This window comes from Mchenga conophoros, linkage group LG5, assembly GCF_057382185.1.
Source record: "Mchenga conophoros isolate Kocher_MC1m ecotype Shallow Benthic linkage group LG5, M_conophoros_male_GT1.1, whole genome shotgun sequence".
Classification (NCBI taxonomy): domain Eukaryota; kingdom Metazoa; phylum Chordata; class Actinopteri; order Cichliformes; family Cichlidae; genus Mchenga; species Mchenga conophoros.
In genome coordinates this window covers 37,186,492-37,206,720 of record NC_140530.1, presented here as the reverse complement: position 1 = coordinate 37,206,720, position 20,229 = coordinate 37,186,492, and the positions used below count along the sequence as shown (strand labels likewise).

Here is a 20,229-nt window from a genome sequence, read left to right as displayed (position 1 = left end):
TGGTGTGAGGGCTCTGCGATGATTTTGCCTGCCTGTTTCCTGACTGGATTTGAATTGAGGGCAAGTCTGCTTCAATAATTTCTTTCTATAGAGCTCACTGTCCTGTTTTATGGCTGATCCAAATTATGCAGTGATGGACGAGCAGACTGGATTATTGCAGTATATTTTACTAGGACACTGTGGATCCCAGAAACCTGAAGGTTTCCACAGCAGACAGCGCTGTTAAGTAACTTCATGGGGGACAACGGCTCCTCCTGTCATCTCTCTTCGAGTTCTGAGCATAATCATCTCTAACTGCACCACAAGGCCAGCTGTTCAACCCACGACTGTATGCAAACTCATTGCTAATGAGTCAGATGACTGTCATGTCACGGCTGCAAACTGAACTGCAGTCGTTTGTGTAGAGGGAGAAGAGCAGACGAGAGGTCACACCCCTGAAAGGGGAAGTGCTGATTAACACCAGCCACACCTGCTGCTTCCTGTCTGTTAGAATAATGTGCGTTGTCTTCATGTCTTCACATTTTTAACTTTTTTGTGATCTCGCTCTAGCTGTGTGTGTCTTTGCCTGCCACACACAGCGTATCATGACATAAAACTACTGCATTCATGCAGTTTGTCTTTCATGCAGTCTGGTCAACAGTAGCAGGTGAGGAGTAATCAGGAGTTCGTGGAGAGTGTTAGGTTGAGGCAGAAACACGGCGAGGAAGAGGAAGATGGGGGCAGGGTTACTTTTAGTTTGCCCAAAATATAAACTGAGGAAACACGGCTGTGCACACAACCACATCACCCCAGACATGAAAAGAAGAACTCAGAGTTTCAATTTCTTAAAGATGACTTCAGCATTCAGGACCAACAACATGAAAAGCAGTTTCCTGCTCATTATGTTCCTGCTGACAGGTAAAAACTATAACTATGGCTTTATTACTGATATTAGAGACAGAGAGATCTGTTACTGCATCTTAAGCAAGTAGCTTGAATCAGTACATCCTGTGGGCTGGTATAGCTACAGCTCTCTTTGAATATCTTGAACATGAGCTTAACAGACTCACTGCTCCACTTTTTTAACCACGGCACATTTTTCAACTTAACAAACATAAGCTATAACCAGATAATGCGTTTTTTTTTCTGCACTTCGTTGCACTGCAGGAGTGAAAGTATGAAGCTCCTGGAGGTCTGAGTTATGACAAAAACTGATTGGTCCAGCTAATGAAACATATACAGTAAAAGTAATAGCCTCATCACAATTATACAAAAAGATAAAATAAGTCCAAATACAGTTAGGAAACTTCATATTTATTCTTTTTTTTTAATTGATATATGATAATCTAACATAATATGTGATTACTTAATCTTAATGATCTACTAATGCAGACAGACTTTGATTTAAGGAGCTTGGAAAGAAAAGCATCCGGACTTCTTTAAGTTTCTTGAAGAATTCAAGAAACTTAGAACTGAAGCTTCTTACGTTCTAAGAGCAATTAGTGGAAAGTCCCAGATTTTAAGCCCTATAGGAGTGCCCCAAAGAGGGTCCTGGACTTCCTATTCAGAACCCTGGATGACTGAGAACTTCATAGATAGATAGACTGTGATGTTTACAGAATCAGAATCAGAATCAGAATACTTTATTGATCCCTGGGGGAAATTATTTTTGTTACAGTGCTCCATTTTAAACCAACATTAAGACAAGACAGACAATACGCTAACTAAGAATAGTACAATATATACATATATATACATACATACATACATAAGTCACTTATAAATAAATATTTGGAAAAGAAACATGTGTAGCTGTAGCAGCAAACAGTGTGTTAAGTGGATGCGTTGTACAGGGAGATGGCCACAGGCAGGAATGATTTCCTGTGTCGTTCAGTGGTGCTTTTCGGTAATCTCAGTCTCTCACTGAACGAGCTCCTGTGACTGACCAACATGTCATGGAGTGGGTGGGAGGTGTTATCCAACATTGTCTTTATCTTGGACAGCATCCGCCTCTCCGACACCACCTTGAGGGAGTCCAGCTCCATCCCCACAACATTGCTGGCCTTACGGATCAGTTTATTAAGTCTGTTGGCATCTGCGACCCTCAGCCTGCTCCCCCAGCATGCAACAGCATAGAGGATCGCACTGGCCACCACAGACTTATAGAAAATCCTCAGCATTTTCTGGCAGATGTTGAAGGACCTCAGTCGCCTCAAAAAATAGAGACGACTCTGGCCCTTCCTGTAAAGTGCTGTGGTGTTTTTAGCCCAGTCCAGTTTATTGTCAATGTGTACTCCAAGGTATTTATAGTCCTCCACAATGTCAACACTGACCCCCTGGATTGAAACAGGGGTCAAGTGTTTCCTGGTCTTCCTGAAGTCCACGATCAGTTCCTTGGTCTTTGCCACGTTGAGCTGCAGATGATTCTGCTCACACCACGTGACAAAGGAGTCGACCACAGCCCGGTACTCTGTCTCATCATCCCTGCTGATGCATCCAACCACCGCAGAGTCATCAGAAAACTTCTGAAGATGGCAGGTCTCTGTGCAGTGGCTGAAGTCTGTGGTGTAGAGGGTGAAGAGGAAGGGGGAGAGGACAGTCCCCTGTGGTGCCCCTGTGTTGCTGATCACCTTGTCAGACACACACTGTGGGAGACGTACATATTGTGGTCTTCCTGTCAGGTAATCAACAATCCAGGACACCAGAGAAGCATCCACCTGCATCGCTGCTAACTTATCACCCAGGAGGGTCGGCCTGATGGTGTTGAAAGCACTGGAAAAGTCAAAAAACATGACCCTCACAGTGCTCGCCGGCTGGTCCAGATGGGTGTAGACACGATTGAGCAGGTAGATGATGGCGTCCTCTGTTCCAAGACGAGGCTGATAAGCGAACTGAAGGGGATCCAGATGTGGTCTTACTATGGGTCGCAGCTGGTCCAGGATGAGCCTTTCCAGGGTCTTCATGATGTGGGAGGTCAGTGCCACGGGCCTGTAATCCTGGGGGCCACTGGGACGAGGCGTCTTTGGTACAGGGACGAGGCATGATGTCTTCCACATCACTGGGACCCTCTGCAGACTCAGACTCAGCATAAACAGTTTATGAAAGACTCCACACAGCTGGGGGGCACAGGCCTTGAGGACAAGGGGACTCACTCCGTCTGGTCCAGCAGACTTGCCTGAGTGAAGTCTCCTCATTTGCATCTCAACCTGGTATTGAGTGAAGGTGATGGGTGGGGGAGGGGTGTCAGGAATCTCACAGGAGGCAACATGTGACGAACGTATCTTTAGAGTTTTGAATGAATCTCTGGGTTTTTTTTAAGTGACTGAATTGAAGTGAATGCTTGTCCTCAGGCTGTGAGATATCAAAATCGAATAAATGCCCATCGGTTGAATTCACCTGCAACAAACCAAATGCTCAAGAAAATCAACAAAGAAAGCAAACCATCCTGAGAGTGGTCTTCAGGGAACTTAAAATTGAGGATTCTTGGAACTGTAAAAACTCTGGTAAGAATTCCTTTTTTAAAAACAAAAACCACTCATGTGATATCTAAGTTTTTGCTACTTTAATAGCACATATTTTTTAAAGCAGCATTTAACAAACTGATAGACATCAAATTTTAGATCAGCTTAGTTTTATTATTATGCCTTTTTGTCTTCTAGTCTAAAAGCCTAAGCCTGACAAGTCATCATTTCTCATCAGCTAAATTAAGAAATTATCATTTTCAAAAAGTTGCAGTTTTTTTTAAAAAAGAGAGGCAGATTAAGAGGAGATTAATTTAGGTTAATGTATTTCATTTGGAATGCTTAATCTACCGTTTTTTCCTCCTTTGTAGTGAAAATTAAATGCCCGAAGCAATTTAATCAAATTGCGTACAGAACAACTAAAACCACGATCAAATGTGATTATGAAGGAGACAACAAACCATTTTTTTTCTGCAAAGAGAATAACTCTGTCTGTGAGAACATGGTAGAATATCCTCGACAGTCAAACAGCAGATTCACTTTCACAAAGACAAACAGAAACTTCAGCCTGTCCATCAGTAACGTGTGCTCACAGGATAAAGGTGTCTACTGGTGTGGAGTGAAATTAGAAACGGTCGTGCTCCAGAAAATACAACTGGATGTGGAACGTGAGTAACTCTCGTAATGTCTTCCAGTTGTTGCAGTTTCCGTTTTATTTAAAGGCGTGCCTAAATACAGTGTTTTCAAGTACTTGCTCTTTTCTGTTTTCTACAGATATTACTAATTTCACAAGATCACCAGCTGCTGGTCAGAACTTCACATACTGGTGTAAATGCAAAGAGAAGGTCTCAAAATCAATCTGTAAGGGAGACGATCCATCTATATGTCAAACTCTAGTAACGACCAATGAGCCTGATAAGAACAAGAAGTTTTACATAAATGATAAAGACAAGACAAATATTACTGTTACAATAAGAAATGTAACAGCAGATGACAGCGGGACATACTGGTGTCGAGCGAAAAACGACAACCAACAAATCTGCAACAGACTGATCCTGACTGTAGGTGAGTCACGCTGTTTTATTCTGTGGGTGTTATTTGACATGTTCACAATGTACAGGATATTACAGAGCAGTAATAATTCACATAAACTTTTTCTATAATAACAACATACGTTTGTCCTGTTAAATTTCAGCCAATAAAAAGTCTTCTAAAGTGAAGACTTCTGATATCTGATAATAAAAACTCAATAAACCCTTTAATTTTATGTAAAGAAGCAAACCAGGAAAACGTTACATGAGAGGAAGTGGTTTGATACAGAAACAGCTTTAAGACAGTAACGTGGGCGTGTTCAGCTGATAACCTTTTGTGTCATTAAGGACTGAGATTGTACAACTAAAATGATTTAACATTAACTTTAAAATAACTACACAGAATCTTAAATCTGTGTGCTTCCACAACTTTCAGTCTGCTCTGATTGCAGACCTGTGAGACCTGCAGTGAGTCCTGTATATGCTGCGAAAGAATCAGTTTAACAGGCTCTGTATGGTTTCATCAGCCACTTTTAGAAGTCAGTCCCATTACTCTAAAACAGACTACCAAGCATACAGAGTACCTACAGCAATGCTGCTGCATTTGTTTTCATTTCCTGCTCCTCCCTTTGAGTTGTGATGTCTGAAAATTATCAACCAAAGCTAAAAATCTGCGGTTCCAGCTTCGAGATCAGGGCTTAAAGGAAAGATAGACATTTACACAAGTGTGAAGAATCATTATCAACGGTTCTAAGTGTCCCAATGAGCTATGAAAGTGTGATGTCAAGCTATGAACATTAGCAGGATGCTAAATTCAAATAAATGCAGCATTAATCGGTTATATTCATGCAGTTAATTTCTGCTGCATTAATTGTGTGTTTTTGTCTCTGTGACAATAAACCATAGGTAAAAGTTGGATCAGGTCAATTTTAATAACTACTGACACAAATTTGGGATTAGAATGTATTATTAAGGTCCTTGTTTTAACAGAAGGATCAAAAAAGAAGAAAATAAACCTTTAAACCGACACATTTTGTCTTATTTATCAAACTAACTAAAATAAAAATCAATAAAAATTTCAAACATTTTCATAAGTACAACTTCCTTGACCTTCATTTTTCTTTCAGGATCACCAACAACATCCACGTTTACCATTTCATCAACTACAGCGACGACTACAGCGACGACTACAGCTGCAGCTGCAGCTGCTGGGACACGTGGTGAGAGAGGACTTTTAGTTTGTTTTAGTTTTTACTTTTTCATTTAAGTAAAATTCACTTTAAATTCCTCAGCATAGAAATGTGTGCGTCACAAACGTTTTCTTTTTAACTGATGCTGAATATGTTTCTGTTTTATTTGTGAGGCGTCTCTGAGGCCATCATTTCTGTGATCGTCTGTGTGGCTGTGCTGCTTTTTGTGATACTGATGATCCTAATCTATAAACGTAAGTTACTGTTTGTTTGCACAACATTACTAGATATGCTAATTTGTACCCACAAACCACATTCATGTACTTCCTTATCTCACACTGTCTAAAAACACAGCAGCAAAAGTATCCAGACATTACTTCATTAAAGCTGATAATCTTTGTAAATGTCCACTTAAATCCAAAACATAAACTGCTCATTTATGTTTTGCTGTCTTTGTTTTCTGTTTAACAGGATTTTCACGTTCAAAAAACACAGGAAATGGTGCAGCAGCATGCCGTACCAAAGAGGTTTGTGTGGAAATGTTGCTTTTTTTTACTGTGCAACACTTCTGCAGCAAACAGGATCAAAACCTCGTTTTCTTCCCAGTGTGTTCATCCGAAGTTCACCGTGCATAGGATCTCTTTTCTTTATCTGGCTTCACTTTCCCAGTCTAGGTGTCAGCATGTTCACATGAAGGAGGCGCTGTTGGCAGCATGTCACTGATCAGGAACAGTTTTAATCTCGTTCATTCATCTGCAATCACAGCTCATGGTCATTAGTTTTTAGTTTGCTGTCTTACCTTAGACATAACCAACTCAGCATAGCCAGTGTTGGGAAGGTTACTTTTAAAATGTATTCCACTACAGATTACAGAATACATGTCCCGAAATCTACAGTGGGATGCAAAAGTTTGGGCAACCTTGTTAATAGTCATTATTTTCCTGTATAAATCGATGGTTGTTACAATAACAAATGTCAGTTAATTATATCATATAGGAGACACACAACGTGATATTTGAGAAGTGAAATGAAGTTTATGGATTTAAAGAAAGCAAAGACTTCACCATAAACAGACATGTAAATGTTATTTCCACACACAACAGTTGTGTAGTCAGAGTTCTCTCACATGACCAAAAATAATGATCATATTACTTCAGTAAAGAAATCAAATACACTGCTTAAAAAAATAATAATTTCTCATTCTTCCCGTGAAGGACTGTACCTATGAGGAGATACAGGAGCGCCTCCAGCTGCCAGACTCAGAAAATGCAACAAACACAATTTATGCCACCGTCAGCTCTCCAAACCCTGTGCCCTCAACACATTATGCTACCATTAACTTTCAAAACTCCGATAAAGCTGCTGCTGAGACAGTCAGACTCGGCTACTCTGCCTGTGAATATTCTACTGTGAAGTTTCCCAAATGTCGAACTGACTCGAGTGACACCCAACTGTACCCGCCGACCGAGGAGCCGCTCTACTCAACGGTCAACAAGCTAAGAAAATGAGATCATTTATTTAAAGAATATAACAGATTTATGAATAAAAATAATGTATTTAGTGTTTGAGTCACAGTGATTTTGTGATGGTGTTTTGGTGCTGATCTGTTCTGAGATCTTAGATTTTATTTCCCCGTGAAGATAATTGGCGCGATATGGCAGCCTCGCTTCTGTCAGTCTGCCCCAGGGCAGCTGTGGCTACAACTGTAGCTGCCTCCACTAGTGTATGAATGTGAGAGTGAATGAATAGTGGTATTGCAAAGCGCTTTGGGTGCCTTGAAAAGCGCTATATAAATCCAATCCATTATTATTATTATTAAAGCCTATCAGGAAGATACGGACCTGCCTCTTTCACAGGAGGAGAAGCCAACAAAGAGGTCAAGTGCTTTTGTACCACACTGTGGTACGATACACAACATCCACACTTAGAGCCACTGACTTTAAACACAATGAATGTGAAAGTATCCTAAGCATCTGGATTGAATAATAATATATCAAAAGAATTAGCTGTTATTTATAACTTAACTTTCTACAGCACAGCATTGCTGCTGGGCAACAACATGCCCAGTACATGTGAAATGAACTGAGCCAACCAATCAGAGTGTTGGAAAAAGTATCAAATTTCAGTCCTATAAGATGTTTGAGTCACTGTCGAGCAGTATTAGTACGGTGGGGCATCCTGTTCTGACACATGGTCACAGGACCAGATGATGTGTGAAGCTGCCATTGTAAGTGTAATTAAAATGACAAACTGTAAATAAAAGAGTACATGTGAGTGTAAGAAGATATAGAGGGTTTTTTTCATGTTTCATGCTGTGTTTTCATTTTGAATGTTAAAAAAAATGTTTTTTCCTTCTTTCCATTGCCCTTGTGTGATAAAGGGAACTTTTTAAGGGAGCCATATGTAATACACACACACACACACACACACACACACACACACACACACACACACACACACACACACACACACACACACACACACACACAGATATATATATATATGCATGTATGTATATACCACTCCTATGTTCTTTGTCCCACTTCAGTCTAAGATCGTCTGTAACCATGTAACCAAAACTATGAATTGTAATTTTAAATGGTTTAAAAGTATATAGAATAGCATATGTAGGCAAGTATATTTCTCCTTTTGTTATCAAGAAGCAAAGACAGAAAGGGGAAAAAAAGAACAAACAGGGCAGGGTTTGGTGGTTGAATCATCCGTCCCCACCAATGCCAAAACCAAATCTACGCCCTTGGACTATAAAAGTCAAAGTGAATTGAATCAAGAGTAAAGATGAGGATTCCTGTGTGCACAGAAACAAAAAAGTGATGTGTCTGAAGTGCAATGTGCACCTCTGTTTTACAGCACAGAACTCTCTCTTCAACACTTTCTATTGTTTTTATTGCTTTCAGTTGTGTTATGATCTATGAGTTATGTTTATATATATACTGTTGTTGCACAATGTTTCCTCTAAGCAATGAAAAATATCTTGAAGAGGTTGTCTGGAATACATTTTTTGTATCAGTCAGTAAATGATGTTAAATCATTTCCAGCATGTACCACGAAAATGTGTGCAGTAGTAGTTAAACAGTTTGCTTGACTTCAATATTTTCATGCTTAAATATATCCACGGTGCTGTGTGTATCGGACATATTGTTTACATCAGTGTTTTTGCTTTGTAAGAGATAATTTACCCCTGCTGTACATAGAAACCGCCTGGAAGCTGTCCGTCTGTCTACGGTGCAGTTTTATGAGTTATAATGTGACCAGTTTTAATCGGGGGGATAATTTATCATGTTTATTCAACAACTGTTTGTCAGTTTTATATTTGTCATACATTTCATTAAGAAAACACGAACTGCACGAGTATTCTGTCTGTGATATTAGAATCAATTTGTCAGTTTGTTACTATTCTCCTTTTAATGAGGTTTTTAATGAGCAGCAGATACAGTAGATGGCAGCATTGAGCTCTTGGTTGCCTCAGAAAACACAACCTAAAAATCTGTGGCAAAACAGAAAAACAAGCAATTCCATAAAGCAGGTTTTAGAGATCCCAGCAATGAAATCAACATTAGAGTCTAACAGGAGGTCAAAGGGGAGACAAGACTATATACACTTCAAAAAAAAAAGAGATTGCTTGGAAGAACTGAACATTGTTTATTGAGACAAAATAATTAATGTATTTGGTGATTTGACTTATTTCAGACACAACAGAATGCAGAAGGGCAAAACTACTGGTTCATAACTAAACAAGGCAGAGGACACCAAGAGGGGGAAACACTGAGTAGCGAAAGACCGCGTGGGGCCTGAAAACGATGTGCAGGGAGTTCGCTGTTCCCTACAGCTCTAGTGACCCTCGAGCTCCCGGCTAGCTATCAATGAGCACTTCGGAGCACTTTTGCAAATATGTGATATCTTGATAAACCGAGAAGATATTTGAAGTTTACACAGCTGCATTCTTGCCTGAAAATATCTTAAAAGTTTATTTTGTGACACAAAAAGAGTAATAAGAGTAATATTAAAACTTAGTAGCTGCTGCCATAAAAAATCAGAGTAGAAACTTATATTTTTTACTGTAACAACCACAAACATGTTTAATGAATCACATTTCATAACTTTAAATGCAAATATAAATGGTCAATTTTAAAATCATATGCACAAGTTTTGCAAACCACAAAGTTATTTGCAGCCATTTACCTTTTACCCTTTTTTTATAACCATTTCAAACTATTTACATAACAATCAGCTGTTCTACATTCAATAAGATGCCACACAAATTATTTGTGCCACTCCAAAAATTTATGTCCACTAAAGGAGAACATCACAGCCTGATACCTGCAGATCTATCATTCCTGTTTCTACCTGGAGACAGCAGTCGCCTCATTGTTCGGACACACAACACAAAACTATCCACAACACTACACACTAACTACACAAGACAACACATGAACTACACTGACTACTTTATTCTTCCTCAGCCAAGCAGCAGCACTCATGCGATTGTTTTGCCCTCTTAGCTCCAGGTGTTGTGCCAAAAAGAGATCCCTGTCAGAAAGTGATTGCCATCCGGAGCGCGCACAGCTGCTTAAAGCTGTAGCGCCCAGATTACTTACAGCTACATCTGATATAAGGTGCCGTAAACTGATCACAATAGTAACGCGACCGCATTTTCTTGTTAGTAACGGTAACGGCGTTGTAATGATAGGAATAGTAATTAGTTAGATTACTCATTACTGAAAAAAGTAACGGCGTTATTCCCAACACGTATGCTGTCTGTGTTTTCTCAATGCTAGTTCAGAGTCTGTTCCTAGTTTTTGGTTATGCTTTCTGATTTTTTTAGTGTTGAAATACCTACAGCAGTAAAGTTGCCTCTCTCAGTTTTCCCCTCTTGTGTTTGGGTCCTATCCTGCCTGCTGAACATGAAAAGATGTGATGCAACACAGGTTTTAAACAGCTGTGAAAATCACTGAATTCTGTTTTTAAAAGCATATTTACAACACAAATATTTCAGAGTCATTCTAGTATAGACTGTACTGCAAAATCATGTGAGTCATATCCTGTTATTTTAAATTGATGATGCAACACTATTAAAAATATATAAAGACAGCGAAGCATGAGTCAGCTTCTTTTCCTAATTTCTATTTAGTCATCACCACCACTGTCTTCATTTCTCCCATGCCCCAGTAAAAACTGTATCAGTTAAAAACTAAATAAAGATTTCAACTAAAAAAATCCCCCAAAACAAACAAAAAAAGCCTTTACTTCTTGTTACAACTCATAAAGTCATTTTCTGAACTGCTATTCCTGTTTTGTGGACTTCCTGTTAATTTAAACTCAAACCACATCTAGTTTACTGACGCAAAGTAATGAGATATGAAGGTGGGAGGAGTTCTTTTTAAAAGTAAAACACGGTGAGGACAGACAGAAATTCACTAACATCAGTCGAGCTCAGGAGACAATCAAGATTTGAAGATGAGCATCCAAAAACAACAGATGAAGTTGCTGCTATTCATCCTCTCACTGATGGCAGGTAAAAGGTTTCTACCACATCATATCTGGTATTACATGCTAGTCGCTGCTATACTGTTATGACATCATGTTATGGAAACATTTATTACAACATACATTTTTGCCTCCAGTACAGTTTTCTATATAGTCAGTACAGTTTCAGTGATGTGCTTCTGTACTGTGTTTATAACTGATAACTATATGAGTTTACAGAAGCATGCGTTCATGCAGACAGATTAAAATACTGAGAGAATAAAATCCCTCTCAGTAAAGAGACAGTTCAGTTGTTTTTATGTGTTAGACAATAAAACTTTTATTATTGTGCTTTTTTTCGGAAATATAAAACAGTAACTGTGAATCTTCAAAGCAAATTTTCAGTATCATAAATTAATTTATTAAATCATTTTGCAGAGAATAGTCTAAGAAGCTTAGAAAGAAAAGCGTCTGGAGTTTGACCCACACTCATTTTCACACCTTGGCTCACGTGATTAGGTAGAGGATCAATAAGGTGTCCATGACCTTCTTGCGGACACTCCCATAGGGCTTAAAATCTGGGACTCCACCATTTGCTCTTAGAACTCAATTCAATTCAATTCAAATTTATTTATACCAAATCACAACAACAATCGCCTCAAATATATATTTATATTGTACAGTATATCCTATAATAATAGATACAGAGAAAAACCCAACAATCATATGACCCCCTATGAGCAGCACTTTGGCGACAGTGGGAAGGAAAAACTTCCTTTTAACAGGAAGAAACCTCCGGCAGAACCAGGCTCAGGGAGGGGCGGGGCCATCTGCTGTGACCGGCTGGAGTGAGAGAAGGAAGACAGGATAAAGACATGCTGTGGAAGAGAGACAGAGGTTAATAACAGATATGATTCAATGCAGAGAGGTCTGTTAACACACAGTGAGTGAGAAAGGTGACTGGAAAGGAAAAACTCAATGCATCATGGGAATCCCCCGGCAGCCTATGTCTATTGCAGCATAACTAAGGGAGGATTCAGGGTCACCTGGTCCAGCCCTAACTATATGCTTTAGCAAAAAGGAAAGTTTGAAGCCTAATCTTAAAAGTAGAGATAGTGTCTGTCTCCAGAATCCAAACTGGAAGCTGGTTCCACAGAAGAGGGGCCTGAAAACTGAAGGCTCTGCCTCCCATTCTACTTTTAAATACTCTAGGAACAACAAGTAGGCCTGCAGAGCGAGAGCGAAGTGCTCTAATAGGGTGATATGGTACTACAAGGTCATTAAGATAAGATGGGGTCTGATTATTTAAGACCTTGTATGTGAGGAGCAGGATTTTGAATTAAATTCTGGATTTAACAGGAAGCCAATGAAGAGAAACCAAATGTTGCCATGTTGAGGCTGTCATTTTTTGCATCTACATGGATGTTGAAATCACCCACAATAATTATTTTATCTGAGCTCAGAACTAAATCAGATAAAAAGTCTGAGAAATCAGACAGAAACTCTGTGTTAGGCCCAGGTGGACGATAGATGATAACAAGTAAGACTGGTTTCTGAGTTTTACAGCTGGGGTGGACGAGGCTAAGCATCAGGCTTTCAAATGAAGCTTGGCTTAGAACTGAAGAAGCTTCTCGGATGAAACATCTTCAAGAAAAGTCCAGACGCTTTTCTTTCCAAACTCCTTATACTACAATGACCTGGATGACTGAGAACCTTGACAGACATTTTGCAATTCATTTGTTATATATCGAGCTAAAAGGCACGGCTACAACACAAAAACACAACATTTCAAAATTGTTCACAAAGAATGAAAATGAACAAGAAGAAATAAAACACTTGTATGTTTTGTCATACACCATAATTATGCATTCATATTAATCTAACTAATTTAGATCAAACTGGCCATTTAAAACAAATGTAATAACTGACATTAAAATAAATAACTGTGTGTGACTTTTGACATCTGACATGATGTGAATATTTGTCTTTAGGTTGTGAGCGGATGTCAGAAGCAGCACCCTGCGAAGGAGAGTGGGTTAAATTCATCTTCAATCAAAAAACAAATGGAAGATTTCAAATGGAAAAAGTTGTTAATCTTCCTCAAAAAAACAAAATAAACCCTGGCAAGTTGATCGTCAAGGAGCTTAATAATGCCGACAGCAACGGAAAACAATCCAAAGACACAGAATTTGAAGTTGGTACGAAGTTGTGGGTTTTTTGGTCCCATAAAAGAAACTTTATTTGCAATGTTAAATAAGATAAATGTAATGAAGAGTAAAATATCTGATACACACTTTACTGTGTTTTATCTTGGTTTTCTTTTTTCCCTTTAGATAAAGATGGGTGCCCCAAACCATTTAATCAAACTGCATACAGAAATAATAACACCACCATCACCTGTGATTCTCCTGATGGAAAATACAAGCCCGCTTTTTTCTGCAAAGAGGATAACTCCACTTGTCAGAACGTTTTACCAAAAAGCCCTTCTCCGCAGCCAAACTGGAGAATCATGTCAACAAACACCAGCAGCAGCATTTCCATCAGTCATGTGTCCTCACAGGATGCTGGAGTCTACTGGTGTGGAGTGAAATCAGGTGACAAAGAGTTTTCTCTTCAACAAATACATCTAGAGGTTAAAGGTGAGTAATTCACATCTTCACCCTCTTATGTTTCAATTTTATATCAGGGCATGACTAAAATACTACTACATGTGTGAATGTATGTGTGAATGGGTGGATGACTGGATATGTAAAGCGCTTTGGGGTCCTTAGGGACTAGTAAAGCGCTATATAAATACAGGCCATTTACATGTTATAGTGCAGATGTAAATGAAGAAGTTCCATGTTACTGAAGAGCTTTACGATAAGAACACAGAAGGCAGGGACTTTACTCCCGATACTGCAAAAATGAACTTGAATTTGAATTTATTTATTTAAAAGGGACAGTGCAGTTTAACATAGTCCAAGTACAAACATGAAGCTGATGTAACGCACATAAGTTTATAGCTATTGCTAATTGTCAACAATTGTCCCTTGTTGGGCTTACAATCAAAATAGATACATTTTACAATAAAGCATGCACTTTCATAAAACCAAATGACATCATAAATACAATTACAGTTAATAGACAATAAATTAAAATAATATTAAAATTAGTTAAAATGGCTACATCTCTGATTTCCTTTTAACCAAACTTTAACCTTCAATGTAAAGGATCTGATGTCTGTAATCAATTTGATTTTGGTTGGAAGTGTGTTCCACAGATGGCAACGCCTTTATGGAAAAAGCTGACTGACCAAATAGATCTTATATTAGTCCATGTTTTATCCTTTGAATCCCCTCTTGCATTTGCCATTCAATTGGGAAGGGAGACACAACAGTGTCAGAATGAGGCTCTCTGTGTTGTACGCAATGTCAATCAGTCTATTTCACTTGCTGGTTTTATCTGTAAATATATTGCAATATAATAGCTTGCAGTTGCCGTTCACCTTGCGATTACTATCTTGTCTCTGGATGTATCCATCCTATTTATACATTTAAAGACTAATTTAAGAAAACATAAATGATTAAAACTCTTAAAACTAAGTAGATTATATTTCTTTAAAATGTGACAGTGATGCCACCGAACAGAGTTTTTATCCATTATTTTTAAAGATTGGTTATATAAGGACACCACAGGCTGAATTATAGATGGTGTTGCCTGGGTCCAAACTGTCATACAATATGAAAAATGAGAGAATATCATAGAATGCATAAATAACTGAGCCTCTGAACTAGGTATATAGTGCCGAATCAACTTAAAACAATTCAGATTAGCGTTGACCGTCTTAGAAATCTTCTTTACATGCTTGTCAAATTTAAGATGTGAATCTAAAATTATTCCCAGAAACTTAAAATCTTTGACCTTTTTTATTTCTTTGTTCCTTAACTTGATTTTAAAATCATCAGATGAACTTAGTTTCCTAATAGAAAAACACATAGAAACTGTTTTTTTCTTCTTTATTCAATACAAGATGATTATGTTCCAGCCATTGTTGGACATCATTTAGATGTGCCGATAAGGTGTCTGCTGCTTCACCAGGTGACTTAGCTGGTACGTGTATAACTGCATCATCTGCATAAAGTTGGCAGCTAGCTTTTGGACAACTGGCAGGCAAATCATTTATAAACAAACTTTCTCGTTTGGCTCTCAGCGAAGGCGGTCGCACTTTTCTCCTCTCCTCTCCCTTATCTTCCCTGCTTATGTCCTTGTCTTGTCTCGTGTTTTTTACTACTTTTCCCTGGAACATTCTCTCACAGTCTGTTCTCTAAAACCTAAAAGAGGAATTATGGATTGGATCAACTGCTCCCTAAATGCAATTGACACCCCTTTCTCAACGAGAAGTCTGGGCTCGGGTGAGCCTGAGTGCTGAAGATATCTACCTATTCGGAACCATGATAACAGGGTTCTTGCTGATCGGAGCTGGCTTGGCCCTGACTTATCGAAGAATTAAGAAAGCGGAACCGGCTGTTCAAACCCCCACAGGGCTGCCCGCTGGGATTGGAACGATGGGAAGAGGCATGAGTTTCTCAAAATGGGCTCATTGAGTGCAGCACGGATAAGATCTTGGAGAGGCTACGGCTGCTGTGAATACTCAGAATAAGATCTCTGACTGCAGACTGGATACATCTCGAAAGGGCTAGCCCAGAATAACATCTCTGGGCGCAAATTGGATGACATCTCGGGGAGGCACACTGCCGTGAGTTCTCAGAAATCGGCTCCTTGAGCACAAGAAATGACAACATCACAGAACGCAAGTATGGCGAAGCTCGCGGCTCTCCAAGGCTGCCATATCGCGCCATCGGCCCCTCTGGCCAACACCAGTAGGAGGTAGGGTAAAGTGTCTTGCCCAAGGACACAACGACCAGGACAGAGAGCCCAGGGATCGAACCAGCGACCTTCCGGTTACAGATGCGCTTCCCAACCCCCTGAGCCACGGTCGGCCCCGTGTTTAGTTTGTTCCTTCCCATTCCATGCAGGCCACCTGGGTTGGCTGGTAGACTGTTTACTTAGCCTGGCAGGGCGAAGGACACTGTCTCAGCTGAACTATGGACACGCACACATACACTTACACTGATAAGCACACACTCATCCCCCTCCCTTTCCAAACGCCTTTGATGCTTGATTCCTGCGGGGGAACACGGCGGGGCTGTGTGCCGCGCTGGAATGGTAGCGCTGTGCAGGGCGGCTGCTGTGTTCGCTTCGGATTACTCCTCACCCCCCACCCACCCCTGTGGCTTGTCATGTCTTTCACAATGTTGTGCTGTGGACAATTATGTGCTTTTTGTGCAGAGGAGTTTTTTTGTTTCCTGTTCTCGTGCTGTCCTACCATGGAAGCACAACATGAGTAGAGGTCTCTTTTTTTCCCTCTTGTACTTTCCCATTGTAGTGTACATTTCAGTGTTTTTCTGTAATGCTACCGATCTCCGACTTGTATCCCCATGTGATGTCTGTGTTGTGTAAGGTCGGGGGGGGCATTTCACTGCAGGACAACCTGCATGTGGCAAATAAAGCTTTGATTGATTGATTGATTAAATAGCAATGGGCCAAGTACAGATCATTGGGATCACAATACCCATTCTGTTTTCCAACATGGATGACTTTTCTTTATCAACCCTCACACACTGCTCTCTTTTGTGAAGATAGGACTCAAACCAATCAACTGCTTGCTTTGCAAAGTCAAATTTTATCAACTTGGAAAGAAGTATGTCGTGGCTGACAGTGTCAAAAGCCTATTTTTGGTCAAGGAACACTGCACCCACAACTTTACCATTATCCAGATTACACTTAATATTTTCAACAAAATAGCAATTTGCCATTTCTGTGGAAAATTTTGGTCTAAAACCAAACTGCATTGGATGAAGCAGTTGATTAGTCTCTAAGTAATCAATTAACTGTGCTGCCACAGCCTTCTCAAGCACATTTGAAAGAACAGAGTATGGAAACTGGACGATAATTACATATCAAGTCACGCTCCCCTCCTTTAAAGACTGGAGTAACTACAGCCCCTTTCCACTCATGCTAGAATGCTAGAAATTATAAATATGTTTGCAACAAAACATTTTTCTTTTAATAGAAACATTTGAAGATCATTTTAAAATAACTTTATTGTGACGTTAAAGGATAAAGTAAGACATGTTTTAAGTATTTTGTCGAGGTCCAGTTTATAAAAAGCTGTGAAAAAATGTTGTTTTTTTAATGTATCACTCTGAAATGTTTTCAGTGTTTTCAATATTTTTTTTTAGAGTATTTTTCATTATTAATATTTTCAAACTTTATTTTTGTAAAATTCCTCAACAGAGACCTTCTGGATGGTTAAAAAAAACAAACCTGTGGGTTAATATTTTCTCTTTGGTCTTTCTTTTATTTTACAGATGGCTTAGAAGTTATCATCAGTGTTACTGTGTCTGTAGCTGTGCTCCTGCTGTTTCTGATAGCACTGATCCTCATCTACAAACGTAAGAATGTTCGCAGTTTCAAGATATCTTTTTTATTTCATTAAATTAATGGTCTTTGGCAATTCGTAGTTAAACCAGATTTACATTAAAACCAAACTATGAACTACTAATAAATAATTCTGCTTGGTTGCTATTTTAGGAAATGGTGCAGCAGGACGTCATGTCAAAGAGGTTCGTGATGAAATTATTTCTTTTTTTACTTTTATTTATCAAAACTCAGTTGAATTGAAAATCACAACAGCAGTCACCTCAGGGCACTTTATATTAAAATAAAGCCCTACAGTAATGGAGAGAAAACCCCAACAATGAGATGGCCCCTTATAAGCAAGCGCTTTGGCGACAGTAGGAAAGACAAACTCCCTTTTAACAGGAAGAAACTTCCAGTAGAACCATGGTCAGGGAGAGGAGATCATCTGCTACAGCTGGTTGGGGGTGAGGGGAGGGAGACAGGACAAAAGACATGCTGTGGAAGAGAACTACAATGAGTAGTAATAATAAGTAATGATTCAGTGCAAAGAAGTGTATAAACACATAGTGAGTGAGAAAGCTGACTGAAGGAGAAACACTCAATGCATGATGGGAATCACCCCCACAGCCTACACCTACTGCAGCATAACTGGGAGAGGATTGAGGGTCACCTAATCCAGCCCTCATCTGGTTTCACAGAAGAGGGGCCTGACAGCTAAAGGCTCTGTCGTCTTCCTTATGAAGCAAGAACTACACAGTCGACAGACGGATGTTAAAGTTGTTTCTTAATGTTTGTGACATTTCTGCAGGTTTATTGTAAATTCTTATTTATTACATGGTGAACTTTGCTTACTTGGACTTTCCAAGTCATCATGTTACACTATAATCCTATAATTGCTGTGCTGTTAGGTCAGTGGAATAGGTTGTAGTGGAAAAAGGTTGTGAGATTCAGTCTCCCCAGTGATTTAGCTTTCAATAATCTCTCACTCTTCTTGTAACTGTTTGTTTTATTTTTTCATTATAAACATAATATAAAGACGTGAGTCTAGACAACAATGTAAACTCTCCAATGTCTGCAAAACGTCAATTTTGGAATCATTTCAGACTTTACGACAAGACAAAAAAATGTCAGCTGACGGTTATTCAAGGCTGAATAGTAGAAAAAAATTGTAAAAAAAAAAGCATATTTTTTGTTTCTGGCAACATAGGAACAATTTTTATGGATAGTGTTTAGACATAAACTCATTTTCTGCTTATTGTTGAAGGACTGTATCTGTGACGAGAGACAGGAGAACCTCCAGAACCCAGAAAATGCAGTGAACTCGATTTCCATCAGTGCCAATAATCCCATAAACCACACTGCCTCGCCACATTACGCTGCCATCAACTTTCAAGTGAGGTCTGAAAAAGCTGGCAGTGTGATACTCCAACCCAGCTCCTCTGCCTGTGAGTATTCTGCTGTGAAGTTCAGCAAGTGTCCAGACGACCTGACCGTGACCGAACCACACAGACTGGTGAAGTAGATCCTCCACTTATCAGGCAAAATGAAAATGAAAAAAAGATCAGCTCTGTGAGGAACATGTTTGTTGTAAAATTGTTAAAAATTAGCAAGGAATCATGTGATTACTTTTGGGTTTCGGGATTTAAACCAAGCTATTTAGATGAAAGTCTCACATTTTTGTGACAGTATTCGTCTGTTCAGGGGTCTTAGACTTCTGCCAGATTATCTACCGGTTCACATCAGCAGTGAAATGCATTGTGTCTCAATGGACCTGAGATAATGTGTTATACCATGCTGTGGTATCATGCACAGAGTTGAACACAGTTCATTCAGCCCAATGCAGAGTTTAAACCAGTTCAGAGCACAGTTAGTGGAGGTGAATTTAAGCTGATACTAAAATGGAAATGAGGCACACGGGGAAATTTCGTCAAATTAAAGTCTGCTCTTCAATCACATCTTAATTGTTGTTATATTTACAGTTGAATGTGATGGTTTACAGAGACAAAAGTACAAAAAACGTGATGCACAAATACTTACGAAGCTAACTGTGTCACCACATGGACAGGTCGATCCACCGTTCTCTACCAGTCAGAATAGTGGGCGGTTACTCAGGGAGTGAACTGGTCAGCAGTCCCACATAACATGAAAACAATCAAAAGTGATGTTGTGAGTTTGACACACAAACCAGCTTTTCAGGATTGAGATCATCAGCAGTTGCACCAGTTTGTTTTTACAGTGCTGTTAATGATGTAAAGTTGGGAAATAAATACAGACTGTGGGGGATGTGTCATTATTATCTTTTTGTCATCAATTGCATCATGTCTCTGTGGAAGTCAGAGTTTCAGGCTGCATGTGAGAACGGTGTAGACTCAACTGATTCTCCTCGCAATAAAAGAATTTTCTATGAAAGTACTAAACGTCTATTTCTGTCACACTGTGCCACACACTTCCTGTTATTTATACTTAAACCACTTATTTCCTCTTTATCAACAAGAAGCAATAAGGTTGGTGAGAAAATAAACTTAAAAGGGAAGGACAGAGAGAGATGAGGGAACAAAGTTTTAGGTCAGAGAAGAGAAACAATCAAGAAACAACACTGGACGCCAAACACCCGAGAGA

General features: G+C 39.3%; 2 protein-coding genes across 2 annotated transcripts; both read left to right on the top strand.

The window, feature by feature from the left end:
* Positions 1–787: 787 nt before the first annotated feature.
* LOC146575069 (uncharacterized) lies at positions 788–8,015 on the top strand. The gene is made up of 8 exons (XM_085275651.1): positions 788–897; positions 3,330–3,482; positions 3,812–4,108; positions 4,215–4,505; positions 5,599–5,691; positions 5,835–5,915; positions 6,133–6,188; positions 6,876–8,015. The coding sequence occupies exons 1-8, from the start codon at positions 795–797 to the stop codon at positions 7,167–7,169; spliced, it is 1,368 nt and encodes a 455-aa protein (XP_085131777.1). The 5' UTR covers positions 788–794; the 3' UTR covers positions 7,170–8,015.
* Positions 8,016–11,106: 3,091 nt separating this feature from the next.
* On the top strand, positions 11,107–19,952 carry LOC146575068 (uncharacterized). Its single transcript, XM_085275650.1, has 6 exons — positions 11,107–11,194; positions 13,137–13,343; positions 13,479–13,784; positions 17,559–17,642; positions 17,782–17,813; positions 18,875–19,952. Exons 1-6 carry the CDS (start codon positions 11,137–11,139, stop codon positions 19,130–19,132), a joined length of 945 nt encoding a protein of 314 aa, XP_085131776.1. The 5' UTR covers positions 11,107–11,136; the 3' UTR covers positions 19,133–19,952.
* The last annotated feature ends 277 nt before the right edge of the window (positions 19,953–20,229 follow it).

What these genes read in the sequence shown, in the direction of transcription:
- LOC146575068 (XM_085275650.1), top strand. Translation starts at nt 11,137, where the DNA reads ATGAGCATCCAAAAACAACAGATGAAGTTGCTGCTATTCATCCTCTCA. An exon ending in AGACACAGAATTTGAAGTTG is followed by an intron (nt 13,344 to 13,478) that starts GTACGAAGTTGT and finishes TTTTCCCTTTAG; the next exon opens with ATAAAGATGGGTGCCCCAAA. An exon ending in ACTGATCCTCATCTACAAAC is followed by an intron (nt 17,643 to 17,781) that starts GTAAGAATGTTC and finishes TTGCTATTTTAG; the next exon opens with GAAATGGTGCAGCAGGACGT.
- LOC146575069 (XM_085275651.1), top strand. Translation starts at nt 795, where the DNA reads ATGAAAAGAAGAACTCAGAGTTTCAATTTCTTAAAGATGACTTCAGCA. An exon ending in CAGACTGATCCTGACTGTAG is followed by an intron (nt 4,506 to 5,598) that starts GTGAGTCACGCT and finishes TTTTTCTTTCAG; the next exon opens with GATCACCAACAACATCCACG. An exon ending in GATGATCCTAATCTATAAAC is followed by an intron (nt 5,916 to 6,132) that starts GTAAGTTACTGT and finishes TCTGTTTAACAG; the next exon opens with GATTTTCACGTTCAAAAAAC.